The sequence below is a fragment of the Mastomys coucha genome, unplaced genomic scaffold (genome assembly GCF_008632895.1).
Source record: "Mastomys coucha isolate ucsf_1 unplaced genomic scaffold, UCSF_Mcou_1 pScaffold21, whole genome shotgun sequence".
Lineage (NCBI taxonomy): Eukaryota > Metazoa > Chordata > Mammalia > Rodentia > Muridae > Mastomys > Mastomys coucha.
In genome coordinates this window covers 138,874,272-138,894,057 of record NW_022196904.1, presented here as the reverse complement: position 1 = coordinate 138,894,057, position 19,786 = coordinate 138,874,272, and the positions used below count along the sequence as shown (strand labels likewise).

At 44.7% G+C, this 19,786-nt stretch overlaps 1 protein-coding gene across 3 annotated transcripts in view; it reads right to left on the bottom strand.

Annotated features, from left to right (window-relative positions):
* LOC116103494 (phospholipase A and acyltransferase 3) overlaps nt 1–19,786 on the bottom strand; it is a 33,299-nt gene that overhangs the window by 4,026 nt on the left and 9,487 nt on the right. For all 3 annotated transcript variants that reach the window (XM_031389554.1, XM_031389556.1, XM_031389555.1), the window contains 2 exons: nt 7,081–7,183; nt 1,044–1,312 (listed from right to left, as the gene is read on the bottom strand). In XM_031389554.1, the coding sequence (XP_031245414.1) occupies nt 1,044–1,312; nt 7,081–7,183 (372 nt within the window). The remainder of the gene's footprint in view (nt 1–1,043; nt 1,313–7,080; nt 7,184–19,786) is intronic.

Below are 19,786 nucleotides of genomic sequence, written 5' to 3'. Positions count from 1 at the left end.
AAAAAAAAGAAGGGGAGGGGTATGGGGAAGGGACTCTGGTGGGGATGGGGTAAGGAGGGCAGCAAATGGGATGTATAAATAAATAAATAAGTAAATAAATAAATAGCAAAGAATATTCCTCTCTAGTTCACATGAAATCCTCCAAGATCAGTTCTCGTAGGTACTATGAGGGGGGCCTGACTAAATACATCCTCAGAGATCACATAGCTGGTAAAGACAAGGCCCAAAGGGCTGGAAGCAGAGTGGTTAGCTCAGTGGTAGAGCACCTACCTATGATAGGCAAGACCCTGGGTTTAATCCCTAGCACTGAAAAAGAAGGAAGTCCCTGTTGTCCATCACCACATTAGTCAAGGAGAAAGAGAAAGGATTTTAAAACACAGATGTGAATAACCACACATCTTAACCTCTCACCCAAGCAAAGCTGAGTGTGGTGACACTTGTCTGGCATCTGAGCACAGGGCAAGCTAAAGCAAGAAGACCAACCTGATCTACCCAGAGACCCTGCCTCAGAAAAGAAAGTGGGAAAACGGCAGGACCACCTCTAGGCTGAGGCCAGTGCTCTCTGTAGCCTGCTAAGAAAGGTTGGTTCAATAAACCTGCACATCAAACCTCCTCTCTGCCTCTCACCAACACAGCTACATCTGACTGCTAGAAACACATGGCACACATCCAAAGGCTCAAAAGGATTTGTCGGCTGAAATGAATGGCCATTGCCAGATGGCTTGAATTCTAGAAGCTTATGATTCCTCATCCACAAAGTGGAGCTCACAGAGCTCACCTCCAAGGCTCTGGGAGCATCATCACAGGGATGGAATGATCATGACCTGTTCTGGATTCAATCCCTGGCACTGAAAAAGAAGGGAGTCTGACCTGCTGTCTCCCCTGCCTGTCTCTCCCAACCCCCACCTGCCTCTGAGTGTGTCACTCTTAGAAATAGGAAGCCTATGCTTACGCTAGTCATCCTGTTTGTAATTCTGTCTCCAGCCACACTCAGGCCCAGCCACTGGCAGTTGGGAGGTCAGGTACAGGGACTGAGGACACACCTGATCACTCCGAGGAACTCCATAGCGTAGTTCATTCACAAAGTGCTCACAGTTCTCACTGGTCAGCCTGTAGAGCACCTCCTGCCCCACTAGCCTCTCAGCCTGCTGGATGATCTTGTTGAGAGGCAATGGGGTGTACTCCTTGTCGTGTTTGTTATTAACCTGGTACTTGTCCTTCCCGGCCACATCGCACAGCAGTTCTTTCTTCACTATGGCCTTGTCTGTCAAAGCAGACATGATGCTGGCTGCCCCAGCTCCTGCGATTTCACCTGTAGAGACACAGAGAACAGAGGAGTTGATCCTGGGAAGGGCCACATGGATTTGGCACTAACCCACAGCTGGGCATCCAGGCTTACCACCATCCACAAGCGATGAACAAGATAGAAACAAGTGAGACATGCACAGTGTGGCTTTGGGAAAGGTTCTTGTGGTCCTTGAATCCTTATCAAGAAGAAGACTAGTAAAGTGCCACGATTTACTGCGATGTTTTAGTGGCAGCCATGGTGTCGAGGGTGGTGGTCAGTTGAGAAGAAGACTAGTAAAGTGCCATGATTTACTGCGATGTTTTAGTGGCAGCCATGGTGTCGAGGGTGGTGGTCAGTTGAGGGATGAGACAGGGTCTCACTCTGTAATCCAGGATGATCTCATCTGGAAACTACTATGTAGTCCAGCCTAATGTCAAACTCTCAACGGTTGCCTGCCTCTGCAGTCCATATGCTGAGATGATGGGCACACACCACTAGCTCCGGCTACTGGGATGTCAAGCATGCACCCCAATCTCTGGCTACTGGGTAACAGGGACACACTACCACCCCTGGCTACTGGGTGAAGGGGACCCACCGCCACCCCCGGCTACTGTGGTGATGGGCATGCACCACCACCACTGGCTACTGGAGTGTTTCTTTAACCAGAAGCTAGTCTTCTGTACTGTAACTACTTCTTAATTCTGCAAATGTGTGCAAGGAGCTTTCTCTTCTGAGGAAAGAGCATATAACTATTGATTTCATCCTGGCAATTCCTTAACCTCACCAGACCAATGACCTCAGGAGAGAGGCGGGTCTTCTTTCCAGGAAGAAAAAAAAAGAGAGAGAGAGACCAACACTCTTCAGCTGTTCCCCTAGAGATGATGCTAAAAAGACCCAGGAGATGCAGTGACAGCCCTGGCCAAGCCCTGGTAAGAAGAGGCAACAATGAAGTGACTAGAAGAGGAGTAGCTTGGGTTCTGTAGAACTAGGCTAGGGCAGTGAGCATTAGCTGACACAGCAGAGAGCCCAGGCATCCTAACCCAACCACCCATATCATGGGGAGTGAGCATGTACTGGGTATGATGGCTGGAAAGGAGCTATGAACCCGAGAAGTAGACACAGGAACCCAGGGAGCATCACCAGATTGGTTCCCTGCCAGGAGCAGCAACAGCACCCCAGTAACCAGGACAGGACCAATCTTTACATATAACATTGGCACAGCAACAAGCAATAGCAGGAAGGAAAAGAACAGAGGCCATGTGACCCCTCTTCCATGAAGCTTTAGAATAGGCTGAACTCTCCTAGAACATAAAATGTTAGAACCCAGCATAGTGGTATATTCCCTTGATCCCAGAATTCATGAGACAGGCAGACAGATCTTTGTGAGTTCAAGGTCACCTTGATATATGTAAGTGATGAACCAGCCTGACACCATTATAAGATTGAAAGCCAACGTGTTATAAGGTCAAAATTAAGTTCATTTCTGTTTTCTGCAAAACTTGGATATAACCAGGTGTTGACCCATTTTCTGAAATTCAACATGTTCCACACCCTATACTCTGACCTACACCATAGGATGTTCTGCCACATAATGTTAAAATGAAGTTCTTATGTTACCAAAATGCCTCTGGAAATCTCCCAGCCCTTGAAACTCCCCAAGCATTGCAGTTTTGTGGCTACATAAACCCACCTTCTTCTGTGTTCCATAATATTTTGATATTTTCTCCCCACTTTATGGAGATAGCCCTACCTGGCAGAAAATAAGGCTTGCTTTATTTGACCAAAGAATTTTGGGTAATAGTCTTTACTCTCATTCGGTGGGACTAACATAAGGAGTTCTAGACCATCTAGAATGATATATTGAGACCCAGTCTTTTGTTCTGTTTTGTTTAAAACAAGATCCATGCACCCCTGCCTGTCCTAGGACACTCTAGGTAGACTAGGCCTGCCTCTGCCTCCCCTCCTGAGTACTGATATTAGAGGAGTGCACCACTACACCCACCCAGCCATGAGACCCTGCTTAAAAATATAAAAAATTGAAAACAGCTATGTATAAGACATAAGACTTGGCCTATCAACAGTCACTCTTGGATTGGGGAGAGATTCACAAGTCTCTACCCCTTCCTCCTGAACTATTGGCTACTGATGGATTCTGGGGGCAAGACAGTCGTTGTCTTCTGTTGTGTACCTACTGACAAGCCCCCACCAGGTCCCATCAGATAGTTCCAAACCCAAGGTCACACAAAGGGCCCTGGTCAACTCAATGAGTCTCAAAGAGAGGGGGGTTGAGGGGCAGAGGGAGGGAGGAAGGGAGGGAGGGGGAGAGAGAGAGAGAACATAAATATTATGTTACAATTCTGAGGGAGAAGACTTCTCCAATGAAAGTGTTCCAGCTCTGTTCTGGCAAGGGGAAGACTTCCCCAATGCAAGTGTTATAGCTCTACTGGGAAAGGTATCCTGGCAATCGGGAACCAAGGAATACCATAAAATCACACTGCACAGCAAACCTCGTACAAGAGATTTATTGGGAAGGGAATGCCAAGAAGGGTAGCTGCCTCTGCTCAGGCTGGAAGCAGCAGGGAACTGAGGAGAAGGCAGGCTTTATATAGGGGCTTGGGGTGGGTCAGAGCTTCCACCTGGGATTGGTGGAATTTTTGTGACCTGATCTTGGAGCAAACTTAGGGATTGGTAGGATTGTGTGGTCAGGCTCTGGGTAAGCTCAGGGGTTGGTAGGATTTCATTCTGAGGTATCGATGTGATTCCATGGCCTGATCTTGAGGGGAACTCAGGGATTGGTGAGATCCTGTTTCTTGGCCCTGGCCTTGGCCTTGGAGCAATTCTTTCCTTTGGCCCTGGTCTCAGGGTCAAGTCAGGGTCAGGGTGTTTTCCCTTGGCCCTTTTACCCTACATTCCCACCCCCTTTTATATTATTAATAACAAGTCAGGGGTCAGGAAAGGGGATAGTGTTATTATTAGACTACTTTTTGCTGATTGTGGGCATTGAAGACCTTGGAACAAGCTTGGTCTTTTCTATCTGGGTATAATTGGGTGTTGCAGGCCTCTGGCTCTATAGCTGGTACTCCTGTACAACTGGTTAAAAGTCTGATCAGAAATCTTTCGGATCTGTTGTTGAAAAAATATAGACAAGAAATATATGAGGCAGGGTGTATCAATTAGTAGGATTAAGAAAAAGGAGGAAAAAGAGAAGTTAAAAAAGAGAGTATCCAGTTCCATACTAGACAGTCAATGATCCACTGGCCAAAGGCATGGAACTGTTTCTTCCATTTTTGGAGATCTGTCTGCAGTTGTCAGATCTTGTCAATTGGTTAACATAGAAGCAACATTCCTTCCTGAGGAAGAGACAAAGGCCACCTCTCTCTGCTGTTAGTAAATATAGTCCTTGTTGATTTTGTAACACTACAGTAGCCAGTGGCCCTGTAGAGTAAGGATGGTCTGAGCCACCTGTTGGAGATCCTGGATGATCTAAGAGGAAAATCAATGGTGAATAGCTAGGGAAGGAGTCAGTCCCACCACTTCAGTAGTGACACCAGAAGTTATACCCAGGACTGCTAGAAAGGGTATGAGCTGAACTTCGTGTTTGTCATGTCACTGTAAACCCTCTCATGGGAATTGGCAAGGGTTTTTTTTTTTTTTTAACCAAGATTCACCCCTAGTTTTGGAAAAAGGAGCACCAAGGCCTAAGTCCTCAACCACCCAGTCAGTAGGCAGCAGTAAACTTGAATGCTGCAGAAAATGGCACAATTGTAAATTGTAAATTGTAAAAAATTGTAAATGTTTGAACAGAGGGGATGGGTGGTAGTACTAAGGATTAAGGTATTGTTGCAGTTTACAGAATCCAGTGTACCCATAAAACATGTTTCCAAGGGATTAAAGCAGTCTCTGATACTGAAGAGAGAGATGTGAGGGAGATAAGGGGTGGGAGTATATTTGGCTTAGAGCATTCGATGTGTGATAAAGTGAGAGAATGTAATAAGACATGGGGCAAGGCCACAAATGCTGTCTTGAGTTTGACCCAGGAGGGACACACAACCAACATTCTCTAAAGCAGTCAGGTAGAGCATTAGTCAATAACTGATAACACAGAAGTATCTGAAGCAAGAGATGTTATGACAGTGAGGTGGGATCAATATCATCTAAAAGGGGTGATATTAGATATCCGAGGACCACTTCTTCTATTATGTCTATACCTAGGGGTTGAGAAAGTGGGATGTGTGCCCTCTATATTTTGATCATGCTTGATGGATAGCTGTGGTAAATACTATAGTAAAGTTTACCAATGACCCCATCTTCCATCTGAAGTGTCATGGGTCCTTAATTAGGATAAAAGAGCCCCCTTCTACATAAAAGGTAGAACACCCCCCTGAGTACTCATCATGTCTCCTACAGAACAATTAAGGCTCTGGCCAACATCAACAGTAATCTCTAGTTTGATCATAGAGAGAGCAGTAGGCCATAAGTTGTTTTCCGTCTAGGGTTTTAGAATCCTGATTGGTATATTATAAGGCAGTCTAAGAATTGAGATGGGTTTTTGTGCTTGCCCTGGATAACCTCTTGGATTTTTTTAATACATTACCACTTTAAGGGCAGCCTTGCACCAGACCGGCCAGGAGGTGTGTTCTAAGTTGGTCTCTAGTTAGAATGTCCCCCAGAGTATTGTAGTTCTACTCAGGATCCCAGTTGGGGATTACCTCAGTCCCAATTGGGTGGGCAGCATTAGTTTGGTAGATTTCATCTACAGGTGTCCTAGCTTGGTCTCAGACTCATCTGCACTCCTCACAGAGAAGGTTGCTGGTGAGAACTGTGTAAATGTCATGGAAGGTGATACTAAGATTAGGTGATACACTGGAACTCTTTAATGAAAGCAGAGGGATTCAGGAGATTTAATTAGGGTTAACTGTGACTGAAAATATCTAACGATGGGGGAATGGGGTCAGGTGAAGAAGCCTGACCACAGTAGGCTTAAAGACCTCCATTTCTGGGGTACCCTCATCTCCAAAAGTACCACAGAGATGCCGATCACTTCCTTGGACTCAGAAAAACATTTGCAGTGACCAAAGAGGAGACTTACCTAACTGCAGCTGGTGGATGGGTTGGTGAGCTGGAAGGTGAGTCTGTTGTGTGTTGACTGGAGATGAGGGGTGGGGTCCCCAATATGGCTCAGACTCCAATGGGGAGCACAGATACCAGGAGAACTTATCCGAGTTAGGGCACAAAATGCAAGTGTTACAGCTCTGAGGGAAAGGTTTCTGTAATAGAAGTGTTACAGCTCTACTGGGAAAGATGTCCTGGCAATTGGGAGTCAAGGAATACTACAGAGTCACACTGCACAACCAATCTCACATAAGAGATTTGTTGGGAGGGGAAACACAGGCCAGAAGCAGCAGGGAACTGAGGAAGAGGAGGCAGACGTCATTCAGGGGTTTCTTGTGGGGAATACCTTTCTAGGGTAGAGACTTCTGAGGTGGGGATTGATAGGATTTCAAGTTCTGAGCTCAGGTTTTTACAGACATTAGATTGTTCTCTGGGTGGAGCCTGGAAGTTGAAGGTCCTTAGGGGCAGGGTCTGGATACTCACACACCTTGAGGGGCTTACACTGAGCTCTAAGGAACAAAGCTCAAAAAGCATCATGACACATCAGACTGCCTTCACATAAACCTAGAAACAAATGGTTGATCGAGAATGGAGAACACAGGAGTACCCTGTTGCCCATAGCTCCCCACATCCTTTCCCAGTCTCTAGGCCCAGCAGAGGGAAGACTCTGGTGTTCTTACTTGGGGGAGCCAGGTGGATCACGTATCCATCACCAACATAGATGGCCCAGTGTCTGTACATAGGGCGGAAAATCTCAATCAGGTCTCCAGGCTTGGGTTCTGGCTGCAAAACCAAGAGCAGAACTATTAGCGATGGTGTGAAACCATGAGACCAGGGCAGGCTGGGTTGAGAAGGTACAGCCAGAAGTTCCCCCAATCAACTCCAGTAAGCAGATCCATGTGTATGCAGGCTCTTCAGCTCTGATGCTGGCTCACCTCACAAAGCCACGATCCCAGGCCTTCAGAGCACATGCTACCACTCAATCCCCAACTACATCCCAACCCTTGCATGTGCTATGACTAGAAACTGCAAAATGAGGGCTGAAGAGACACCTCAGCAGTTAAGAGTGCTCACTCTTTTGCAGAGGATCCAGGTGAGGTTCCAGGGCAAATCCAATACCCTCTTCCTAACCTCCACAGGTAATACATGAAGATAGTACACATACATACATGCAAAACGCTAATGCCACATGAAATAAATCTAAAACAGAAACCTGTAAAGTGCGTGATACTGTAAACCTGGTCAAAAGTGCACAGCTCAGAAGGCCACTGGCTCTAGCAGGGGACCTATTACTACTGTATCAATAAATGGACATGTTGTCAAATTTCCTTCCAAATATTTGTGTTTATGCACATAGATAGAAGCTTGTTCTGCAGCGGGCAAAAGTTAATGGAGAGATTCCTAGGTTAACAGAGTGCTGTGGATAAGTCACCAAGAGTGCCCAGCCCTAACAGGACATCTGTGTCACCACCAACCCACCCATCCAAGGCTCGGGGCATGTGACAGAAGAACCAGAAGATAGAGAAGAATGCTGTGAGGTGTCTTCTGGCCCCGACACGGCCACAGCACTCAGGAGCACCGCAGATACAGTCGCCTACATAAGACTTACCAGACCAAGCCAACGAGATCAGTCAGCACTCCAGCAGGCGGCACTAACTGGATTTAGTGGGTTACCAAAGACAGAAGAGGCAGAGAGAAGGAACGTGAAGGTGAGAAGGGGTCACATTGGAGGAACGTCCAGGGGAAGTGGATATATGATCGAGATACACTGGTATGAAATTATTAAAGATGTTCTTTAAAAAGTGCAAACCTAAGAGGTCTCTTAGTTAGCTTTGTCTATTTAGTGCCCTTGCTACATTGTAATATTACTTACTGAATTCTTGCTCAAGGAGCTGAAGCAGGATGATAAAGAATTACAAGTTAGGGCTAAAGAAATGGTGGTGTACACCTTTAATCCCAGCAATCTGAAGGCAGAAGCAGGTGGATCTCTGCGTTTGAGGCTAGCCTGGTCTACAGAGCCAGTTCTAAGACAGGAAAAACACATGTAGAGAGAAACCTTATTTCAAAAAAAAAAAATGAAAGAGAGGAAGAAAGGAAGGAAAGAAAAGAAAGAGAAAGAAAGAAAAATAGCTCAGCAGTTAAGAACACTGATTGTTCTTCCAGAGGATCCAGGTTCAATTCCCAGCACCCACAAAGATACTTACAACTGTGTAGCCCCAGTCCAAGGAGACCTAATGCCCTTTTCTGACCTCCCTAAGCAGTAGGCAGCCATATGGTACACAGATAAACATATAATCAAAATATCCATACACATAAGTAAATAATTTTAAGTGATTTCTATGCAAGCCTGACCAAATAATGAGACTCACTCTCAAACCTCCTTCCTTACCCTCACCCCCACCCACCTGCCAATAAAACCTTATTACAATGACAAAAAATCATATAAATATAACAGTCCTGCCTGCAAAATATTTAGTTATTTACAAAATAATAAGTAAAAGGTCATACCCCAAACCTGCACACTATATAATTTTCTTTATATGACATTCCTAGATTAGCATAAATATAGGACAGAAAACTAATCAGCAATCCTGGGGGGCTGGGGTGAGGAGAGGCACCACAAGGAAGGACCATGGGGGAGGTTAAGGGCATTAAACTGTTCTGTAGTTTTTCTGACTTTTAGTTTCTTCCCTCTATACAATGTGATGTCATCACATTCCCCAGCCCCACCAATGTTTCTTGTCCCCCAGCCTTTCCCGATGACCCCCTTCTGTCCTAGCTAGTCCCTTCCTATCTTCATGCCTTCATTTTGTGCAGGTCTCACACAGCTGCTAGGTGTTCATGATGTATGACCATGGCATGTCCAAGGGACAGTGCTTCCCAGAGCTCTCCATCCTCTGGCTTTCACAGTCTTTCCAGCCCATCTTCCTCAGTGTTCCCTAGTCTTGGGAGTAAGTGATGTAGATGTCTCATTTTGAACTGAGCACTCCCTTATTCTCAGCACTTTGACCACGTTATGAATCTCTGCTTTGTTAGACACCCAGTGACTTAAGGCTGTGGATAGTCTGTACCTTGACTAGGGCAATAGTTCACTTGTATGCATTTTTGAAAATGAAACTACATACTTCAAAGGGTAAATTATATATTACGCTTGGGACTTTGTTTTGTTTTGTCTCTGAGGCAGGGTCTCACTTAGCCCAGGTACTTGCTATATAGCTGAGGACAACCTTGTACTGATTTTCTATTCCCATCACCCAAGCATTAGAATTTCCAGGGTGCATAACTGCAGCCTGCCCTCTTTGTGCTGTTTTAACTGGTTATTATCCTTCCCATATTATTACCTGGTTAAATTACACATTAATTATTAAAAATAAAAATCACCTGAGTGTAGTGCTACACACTTTAAATCTCAGAACTCACCAAAGGCAGATAGACCTCTGTGAGTTCAGGGACAGCCTGGTTGAGCTCCAGGTCAGCCAGGACCGCATAATGAGACCCAGGCTACAATCCACAGACCCAGCAAAGCTAAGTGACAAGGAGGGCCCAAGGGAGGATGCTTAAGTCTCACTCAGAAGGGGAATAAACTAGACATTAGAGATGGATGAAGGATGGGAACTAGGGAGGAAAGTGGGGGGTGGGGTGGGAGTCAAGTGTGAGGAGGAAAACAGGAGAGGGCTGGGTGAGAGAAGAGAACTCTCTAGGATGAGCCAGAAACCTGAGAGGGGACAGGCTCCCAGAATTCTTTAAGAGTGACCCTAGCTTAGAGTTCTAGCAGCTGAGAATATGTAGACTGATGTGGCCTCCTTCTTCCAGAGGAGGGAGGAGGACATCAACCTATCCACAAAACCTTCAACCCAAAATTTGTCCTGCCTACAAGATGGGCAGGAATAAAAACGGAGCAGAGGTTAAGGGAACCAATGAGTGCCCAACTTGAGACCTATTGAGGCCTCCTCTTTTTAACATAACTATAACCATTAAGGTGAAATTAAGTTCATCCACTTTTTAAGAATTATTACTTTAACAGACACTGAAGAATGTTATTAATAAGCCAAAAAGTTGTGGTTGAATTACTTAGACTCAGTTGTCTCAATGTCCTGGAACTCCCTGGTTCACTACCTGTGCCTCCCCGCTTACTTCACCTAGGGCCACCTAGTTAGCCAAAAACATCATACCACTTTACTGCACCTCACTGCTTGCCTTTAAACTTTTGAACCTGGTTTTTCATAGATAAAGCCTGCCCTATGTACAGACTGGTGCCACATTTAGGCTCTGAGTCATTTCTTGTGGTCCTGATTGATCAGTCTTGGGGTGTGAGTTCAATAAACTATTCTTGCTTAACGGAGATCGATGTCCGTATGGTTTGCACAGCGATTCCTGAACCTCAACAAGACCTACCCTATGGGAGAGAACTAACCTCTGACACTATAAATGATACTCTACTACGCTTACAGACAGGTACCTAGCATAACTGCTTTCTGAGAGGCTTCATCCAGCAGCTGATGGAAACAGATGCAGAGACCCACAGCCAAACCTTAGGCAGAACTCTGGGCATCTTGTGGAAGTGTGGAGGGAAGGACTGAGGGAGCTGAGGGGGGTCAAGGACAACACAAAAATACCTACAGGGTCAACTAATCTGGGCCCATGAGGTTCACAAAGACTAAACAAGAACAAAAATGTATGCATGGGCTAGACCCCTATACATTGGTATATACAGCTTGGTATTCATGTGGGTCCCCTAACAATTGGAGAAGGGGTGGTCTCTGACTATGGTGCCTGCCTTTGAATCCCTTTCACCTAGCTGGGCTGTTTTGTCTGGCCTCTGGGAGAGGATGTGCTTAGTCCAACATTGTGCCAGGGCAGAGTAGTACCCATGGGGGGCTTCCCCCTCTCTAAAGAAAAGGGGAGGGGAAAATGGGCAGAGGGGTATATAAGGGTGGGACTGGGAGGCAAGGAGAGGGATGTGATCAGTGTAAAATGAATAGATAGATAGAAGAATAGAGAGATAGAGCAAAATACAAAAAGAAATAGTAATAAAAGGGAACTAGAGAACTAGCTCAGTGGTTAAAGGTACCTACCGCTCTTGCAGATAACACAATTTTGTTCCCAGCACCCACATCAGGCAACTCACAGTTGCCTGTAACTACAGTTTCAAGGAGCTGAGCGTTCTTGACTCCACAGGCTCTAACCTGTAAGTTAACAGGTTTTGCATACTTGGTAAATAGTTGTTCTCTCCCTGACACAACAGAATTGAGGAGCTGCAACCAAGACTGTATAGCCTGCAAATCCTAAAGTGTTGGGACTAGGAGATATCCCAGTAAGTAAAGTGCTTGCTTTGCTTGGCATCCATTTCATCCTCAGTGTCCACATGAAAGAATCATGGTGATATGTTAGCCTTTTGTCTAAACTCTGCCCCAAAGTTACCTGGCAACAGCCAGGTGTGCCTGACTCACTATAAAAGGGGCTCTTGCCCCCTCCGCTCTCTCTTGCCTGCCTCTACTCCTCTACTCTTTCTCTGCCTTTCTCTGTCTCTATTACCTTCTAAACTCACCTCCCCATGCTCTGAATAAATTCTATTTTATAAGGGGGGAAGGGATAGTTCAGCATGGGCCCACAGAGGGACCCCCTTCCCCCACACCTTACCACCTATCCACCAAACATGTTCCTCTTCTCCTTATCTTTTTTTAACAAAACACAACAATGTGTGCTTACAGTACCAGCTCTGAGAGGAGAGGAGAAGACAGGCGAATCTTGGGTTTGCTGCCTAAGCAATCAAGCATAATCAGCAGCCCACACCAGGCCAGAGAGACGCTGTCTCAAAAAAAATTTTTTTGACACCAAATAAACAATATTCAAAGTTATTATGAAGTTCTGTGGAGTTTCTAAAGGCACAAACAAACTACAATTGTCTCAACTCTAGGGATTTCTTTTGCTACATGAGGTTTTATTATGATGGTGTTGCTGCTGCTGCAGTTTGGGTTGTTTGTTGGTTTGTTTGAACAAGCAGCAGTTAAGCAAGATTACAGAAGCAGAATGCGTTGTCCGGTTAATATTTATGAATCATGTGTCTCTGAGATCAGTTTCCTCTTATATTGCTGTCAAGATTCAGCTGCTGATGGGTCATGGTCTAGACATCCCATGGTTAACAATCCTTAGGTTAAGCCTAAGGTCCTGCTAACTCCTAGGTTTTTCTTTTGCACACAGTAACTTAGTTTGAAACCCAGTTTCAAATGGAGCTAGTTTTTAAACATACACACAAAAACACACAGACACACACATACAATAATTTAAAAAATAAATAAATAAATAAAGGGGCTGAAAAGATGGCTCAGCAGTTAAGAGTGCATACAGCTGTGGCAGGTGACCCAAGTTTGGTCCCAAGCACCCACACTAGGCAGCTCACATCACATACACATCCGTAAAGAGATTTGATGCCCTCTTCTGGTGTGTCTGAAGACAGTGATAGTGTACTCATATACAATAAAAATAAAATAAATCTTTTTAAAAAATTAACCTAAAGTGTTTGTTATCTAGCCTTGTACAGGAAAAAAAATGCCAATTTGATGGACCAGCCACACTCCATCTTGAAGTTTAAAGCCATTTTGTTACAAGATCAAAATAAGTTCATTTCTTTCTGGAATTTGATATGCTCCCCACCCTATGGAGTTTGACCCATACCTCAGACATACTCTATCCTGATAAGATAAAAATGGCCTGGTGGTGGTGGTATATACCTTAAACCCCAGCACTTGAGAAGCAGAAGCAGGAGGACCTCTTCTAATTTGAGGCCACCCTGATCTGCAGTTCCAGGACAGCCAGGGCTATATACAGAAAAACCCTGTCTTAAAAAAAAAAAAAAAGAATCTGCAAGCTGATCTGTCAAATAATCTCATCTGCTGTATGCTTCTGTAAAATTTGCTTGCCACATCCTTATGTCATCAAATTCCTTTGAAAATCTCCAGTTTATACTTTTTAACCTATAAAAGAGGCTTAAAAAGTTAACCCACACCTCTGTCGCAAATCCCTCTTTGGAAAGTCAGTCCTGTGCACAGTGAATAAATCTCCCTTTATTGGCTTTAATTTGGGTGGACTTTTTATTCTCACTTGATGAGATCAACATTCTTGGAGGCCTCCAGTGAGATTAGGCCCCCAAACCTAACCCAAAGACCCCTCCCTCCAGTCCTCTAGGACTAATTTCCTCTGGGGTACACACCCTAATGAAGTTGCAAGTCCAGGGATGTGCTTTCAGTTCCACAAACTACCAAGGTGAGGGGCTGAGTGAGACAAAATGAAATCAGCAAGGGCTTGTCTGAGGAGGCCTCCCTTGGTAAGTCATAGAAAAGCACCCCCTTACTGTGGAGCGCTGCTGCCGCGCCTTAAAGATGGCGCCTGCCATTCTTCTGCTTTGGAGTAAACCAGCGCCCCGCCACTCTATGCGGAACTGTCCAAAGCAGGAGGTTCTGATTCACGACTGCCTGAAGGTGTGCGAACACTATCCTGTACCTTTTGCCCTCAAACTTGGCGAGAGGCGGCTGCCGCCTTCCCAGTTTTTGAAGATGCTAATCAAGTGAAGACTTATGAGCCCTTAGATTTTAAAGTTCTTAAAAATTTAGCTGATTCTGTGCAAGCTTATGAAATCAATGCCTCCTTTACTCAAGCTCAGGTAGAGAGACTTACCCAGTCAGCCATGACACCAGCAGACTGGATGTCTACTGTAAAAGCATACCTATCTATGAGACAATATCTTGACTAGAAGTCCATATATACTAAATATGCCCAACAACAGGCTCGAGAGAACACAGCTCAAGGTCAGGCTGCGTAGAACTTTGATATGCTTATGGGACAAGGTCAGTGGCTGAATAATCAAACAGCCTATCCCCTGCAAGTTTATTGACAAATAAATACCATGGCAATGAAGACATAAAAGACATTACCTAATAAAGGGGAGGTGTCCGGAAACTTAACCAAAATTATCCAAAAATCGACAGAGCCCTTTTCAGATTTTGTAGCCAAGATGATAAAAGCCGCAAGAAGGTTATTTAGAGATCCTGAGACTCTAATGCCTCTTATTCAACAGCTCATATTTGAACAATGTGCAGTGCAGTTATGATGGCAATATTGATAATCATTATCCCAAACATCCTCTGTTATCATTTTTTAAAGAACATCCAGTTATTTTTCCTAAAATTACTGCCAGTGAACCTATTAAGGGAGCTCCTGATGTTTTTACTGATGGGTCTAAGACAAGATGTGGTACTTATTTGGTAGAGAGAAAAGGACCTGTGTTATATCAATTTCATACAAATTCTCCCCAAATAGTAGAATTGAAAATAGTGATTGAAGTGTTTGAACACTATAATTTTACATTTAATTTGCTTTCTGATTCCCATTATGTGGTTAATACAGTAAAAGCTTTAGAATTAGCGAGACCCATTAAGAGCACCAACACTGTGTGCACTCAGCTGCAGAGATTACAAAAGTTAATTAGACAGAGAAAAGAGCGTTTTTATGTTCAACATATTTGCGCTCATACTAACTTGCCAAGACTTTTGACTGAAAGAAATGCCATAGTATATCAATGGACCAGGATAGAGTATACATTTTTTAAGCTCCTCTTTAGAACAAGCTATTCAATTTCATAAAAATTTTCATGTTAATGCAAAGACCTTGCAACAAAATTTTAAGCTGTCCCACACAAATACAACACAAGTGGTCCTTAATTGCCCACAGTGTGTGATTTTTCATCATCCACACAGTTTTAGAGTTAATCCCAGAGGGCTTCTGCCCTTAAAAATTTGGCAGATAGATGTGACTCATATTTCAGAGTTTGATACCCTGAGATATGTACATGCCTCTGTAGATACCTGTTCAAAAATTATTCAGGCCACGCCTTTGAGTAGAGAAAAGGCTCGCAATGTCATAAACCATTACTTAGATGCCTGGGCTGCTTGGGGAAAGCCACAGCAGCTTAAGACTGATAATGGACCCACATATACAGCGTAACAATTTGTAGCCTTTTGTAAACAAATAGATGTTTATATCAATCATAGATTGCCTTATAATCCTCAAAGACAAGACATTGTAGAGCGTGCGCATCACACCCTTCAAGAATGCTTACAAAAACAAAAAGGGGGAATTGGCCAAGGCCGTACCCCAAAAGAAAGAATATCTCTTGCTTTATTTACATTGAATTTTTTAAATTTGGATGCTCATGGCCGTTCAGCTGCGGATCGACATTGTGATTTCTGTGGGACCTCTCAGGGTCTCGTGAAGTGGAAGGATGTCTTGTCGGGCACATAGAAAGGCCCAGATCCAGTGCTAACATGGGCACGAGGTTCTGTTTGTGTGTTCCCTCAAGACCAACAGGATCCGGTGTGGGTGCCTGAGCGACTGGTGAGAAAAGTTCAACATGAAGCTCTTCTGGATGTGCCTAGCGATTCTGAAGATATCCATGGGGATAGCCGAGCCGAGATGGGGGATCCTGTCAACATTCCCAAGACCGATGCCTCTACGCCATGATGCACAAGTGTTTCCCTGCCTTTTTATTAACAATAACAGTTTAGATTTACCCTATTTGCCTAAGAATTTAGAGTTAACACGCTTAGGAGAAGAAAAAAATTTTAGTCTATTAAGAAGTTTATGTTTTGTTAGAGTTAGGAATATTAGTGATGCTAGTGATTGTGTTATGATTTATAATCAGACAGCTACATGGTTTGATATCCTTGAGGGACCTTTGACGGGTACCTATCATTTGATGGGAACCTGAATTAAAAGATGGTGGCCAGCTACCAATGGCAGCTGTACTGATTTGTCCCCTCTTGTGATGTTTGATGGGGAGGACATGAGATAACAAAATTTTTAGAAACCACCTCTCCTGGTGTTATAGCCACTCAGGTGGAGGGTTCATCCACCCCATCTTATTTTTATGGTCATCCCTTTTATAAGAATGTAGAGATGGTTAAGTCTGTTCAGAATGTTTCTTTTGGCCCCACCCCTGTGTGTGTTTGGCCTCCTTTTGTGTTTATTGGGCGGGCTTAAGAGTGCTAGCTGTTGCCTTAGTAGGTGTCTGTGCACTCTGCCTATTTTACATCTGTCGATGGCAAGAGCCCAGAGACGTGAGACGGCTCTGGTGGTGTGTGCCTTTCAAGCCATTGAAGCTGATGTATCTCCCCAAACATGGTTATTGACATTAAAGCAGTAGCCACCTGAGACCCCACTTTTCTCCTAGGCTTGGACAGCCCTTACACCCCTGGAGGCCTACAGGCATCATTACACATGGGATGGGTGTCCAGCCTGTTTTCTGGCACTCAGCTCTTACACCTGGTGGGCTTTGCCCATTGCACCCAGTAGAGTGAATACCATAGCTTGAGCCCGTCTGCCCTTGATCGCGAGATCCTACGTAATGAAACTTGCTTGATCGAGCAGTAACTGCTTTTCTTTAAAACTAAAAGGGGGAACTGTGGAGCACTGCTGCCACGCCTTAAAGATGGCACCTGCCATTCTTCTGCTTTGGAGTAAACAAGTCCTTATTTGGCAAGAAGGTTACACCTGCCAGTGGCCTGATTGCCTGTCATGACTCTGTAGCCTATGATAGTGCAAAACGTGGTATGGGCTCATGGGCAGTCCTACAAAGGGTATTTAAGCAGCACTCACGGACCATTCGGGGACACACCTTCAAATCTCATGTAATCAGCCATTTCTGAGTAAACTGTTGCTGGAAGGAACTGGTGTGCTAGTCTTTCTTCCCTGCTGGTCAGGGTGATTGGCGCGACACACCTTCTGTGACCTCTGGTCCTGGTTCCGGTGCGATCCCATCTGGGGACAGCAAGGTGCCTAACAAGGAACATGTCAAACTCCTGTTCAGAGCACAAGCAAGACATTGCTTTGCCCATCTAGGTTTTTGCCACCTGGTTCTTGGTCCCCTGTATCTTGTTCTGCATTTTTGCTTCTCTCTTCTGTTTATTTATCATAAGTCTTCTATGGTCTGAACTTGGGGCAACTAAGCAGACAGACAGAATAAGTAACAAGACTAATAAACCTGACTCTCCTTTAAGTTGTGTTTTAAGGAACTTTGACAAAATTTACCCTCCTATCACTAAGCAGGATTATGAGTATCTTATCGCCAAGAACGGCCACCAATTTTCCTGTGAGCTGGAGTGGCTTATATTCAGGGTTAAATGGCCCCCAAAGGGCACCTTTGACTCCCAGGTAGCCTAGTATTCCTAGCCACCAAGACCAGATTGGGTATATTCTACCCTCGACAGAAGCAATGTTCAATTTGCCCCCATGGATGAAGGTTTGTTTGGTCCAGAATGGGTAAGGTGGCCACACCCTGGTCATAGCAAAGAAGACTCCTCAGAGACCCTGGGCTGAGGACCAAAAGCCCTCCAAAACTCCTGTCCTATAGGACTCTCAGAATGGCCTTCTCCTTCTCCCATACACTCCTCTTTACCCTGCACTATCCCCACCTCTCCAGAGCCCATTGCCTCCTCACCTCTCCAGAGCCCATTGCGTCCTCTTGCTTCCCCTCAGACTCTCCTGCCTACCCCATTCAATTACTCCTTCTGCCTCAGTTCCCCGGTGGAGCCAGCTTCAGTCCTTTCTCCTCTCCACAGCCATCAGGGTAGTCACAATGGACAGCCAGACTCAGTTTCCTCCCCCAGCCAGCTTGGGACTTCAGTTTCCTCTTTCCTCCAGCCTGCAGCTTCTGTTTCCACTCCTATCCTCAAAGAAAAAGCAACTCCACATTCAGCCTCCCTCTCCCCAGGTCAACCTGCAGCTTCTGTTTCCATTTGATCCCTGAAACAGAAGGACTCCAGCCCCTGTCCTTCCTCTACACCAGGCCCCTGAAAGACAATACCTGTATGTTCATTCCATTTTCTACAGCAGATCTTTACAACTGGGAACTAGAACCCCACTTTCAGCACAGACCCTAGTTCTCAGATGTCCCTGATTGATTCTGTCTTCCAACCTGGGATAACTGCCCACAAGTTCTCTGCACCCGTCTTCACAATGGAAAAGAGAAAAAATCCTAGCAGAAGCAACGATGGTGCTGCCTGGATTAGACACTCTTGACAATGACCAAAGAATGGCAGCAATTGGCAAGGCTTTACCCAGGAGACCATACTGGGACTATGGGGCAGAAGGAGGTAGGAGGTCACTCTGTGGCTACCACCAAGCCCAACTGGAGAGTGTCAGGCAGGCAGTTTACATCTGTACGAAGTACCTGATTTAAACAGGGCTCAGATAAATTGCCTTCAGTGTTTCTTGAGCTCCTCCTGGAGGCATACTTATATACTCCTATACCATATACCCCTATAGATCCAGAGGACCCAGCATATACCCCTATAGATCCAGAGGACCCAGCAAACCTCAAGGTGACTAACTTGGCCTTTGTAACTCAGATGACCACAACTGTGTGTAAGAAAATTCAAAAGATGGACAGATTTTCAGGGAAAAATTGGTCAAAATTATTAGAAATATCCCAAAAGGTGTTTTTTAAGAGAGACAACAAGGAAGACTTACTAATAAAAATAAATAAATTGGGCCACTGCAGCAGCACCATACACTCCTGGCACTCTCAGCACCAGACAAGCTACCTACAAGTAAAAGAAAAAACCCTTGCAAATGGACCAATGTGCTTACTGCAAGGAATTGAGACTGGAAACATGAATGTTCCCAGTGGAAACAGGGAGTCCCTCAGCCAATTCCCATCCTGTCTCTGGAAGAAGAGGAAGGGCGTGGCTCCTTCAAATTAGGCCTCTGGGGGCCTATAGTAACCTTCTCAATTGAAGGCCAACCTGTAAACTTCTGGATAGACACAGGAGCATTATTCCGTATTACAGAAATCCCCGAGACCCCTTAATAAAAGAACAATGGAAGTACAGGGGGCTACGGGGAGATTTAAAAATATAGGTGGATTACAAAACAGATTTTGGGTTTTATTCTTGCTCCATGAGATCAACAAATTTCTGTTATAAAAGGAATCCAGCTGAATGCTGTTACATTCTGCACAGGAAACATGGATTGGATCAGCAGAGAGACCACTCAGATGCATGAACAGGGTTGCCTTTTCCAGAATGGGGCTCAGGAAACCCCTAGCCATCACCCTACGCAGCACAGACAGGAACAGTGACAAAGCTGATACTATGTGCCCACAGGATTTCAGAACAAAGCACTTTTATTTCTCACAAAAGAGGGCTTCAAAGCAGCTGTTTTCCTTAGCAAGCAAGTTGAGGAATTTCTGGCCTCTGAAATTCATTTTGAAAAGCAACTCCAACTACCTCAGTGGTAGAAACAGATTAAATATATCCTATATATACATTCACATCAAGTCTTTGAAGAGAACAATGTGAGTTTATGTGAGTAAGCACAGAAACAAAAAAAAAA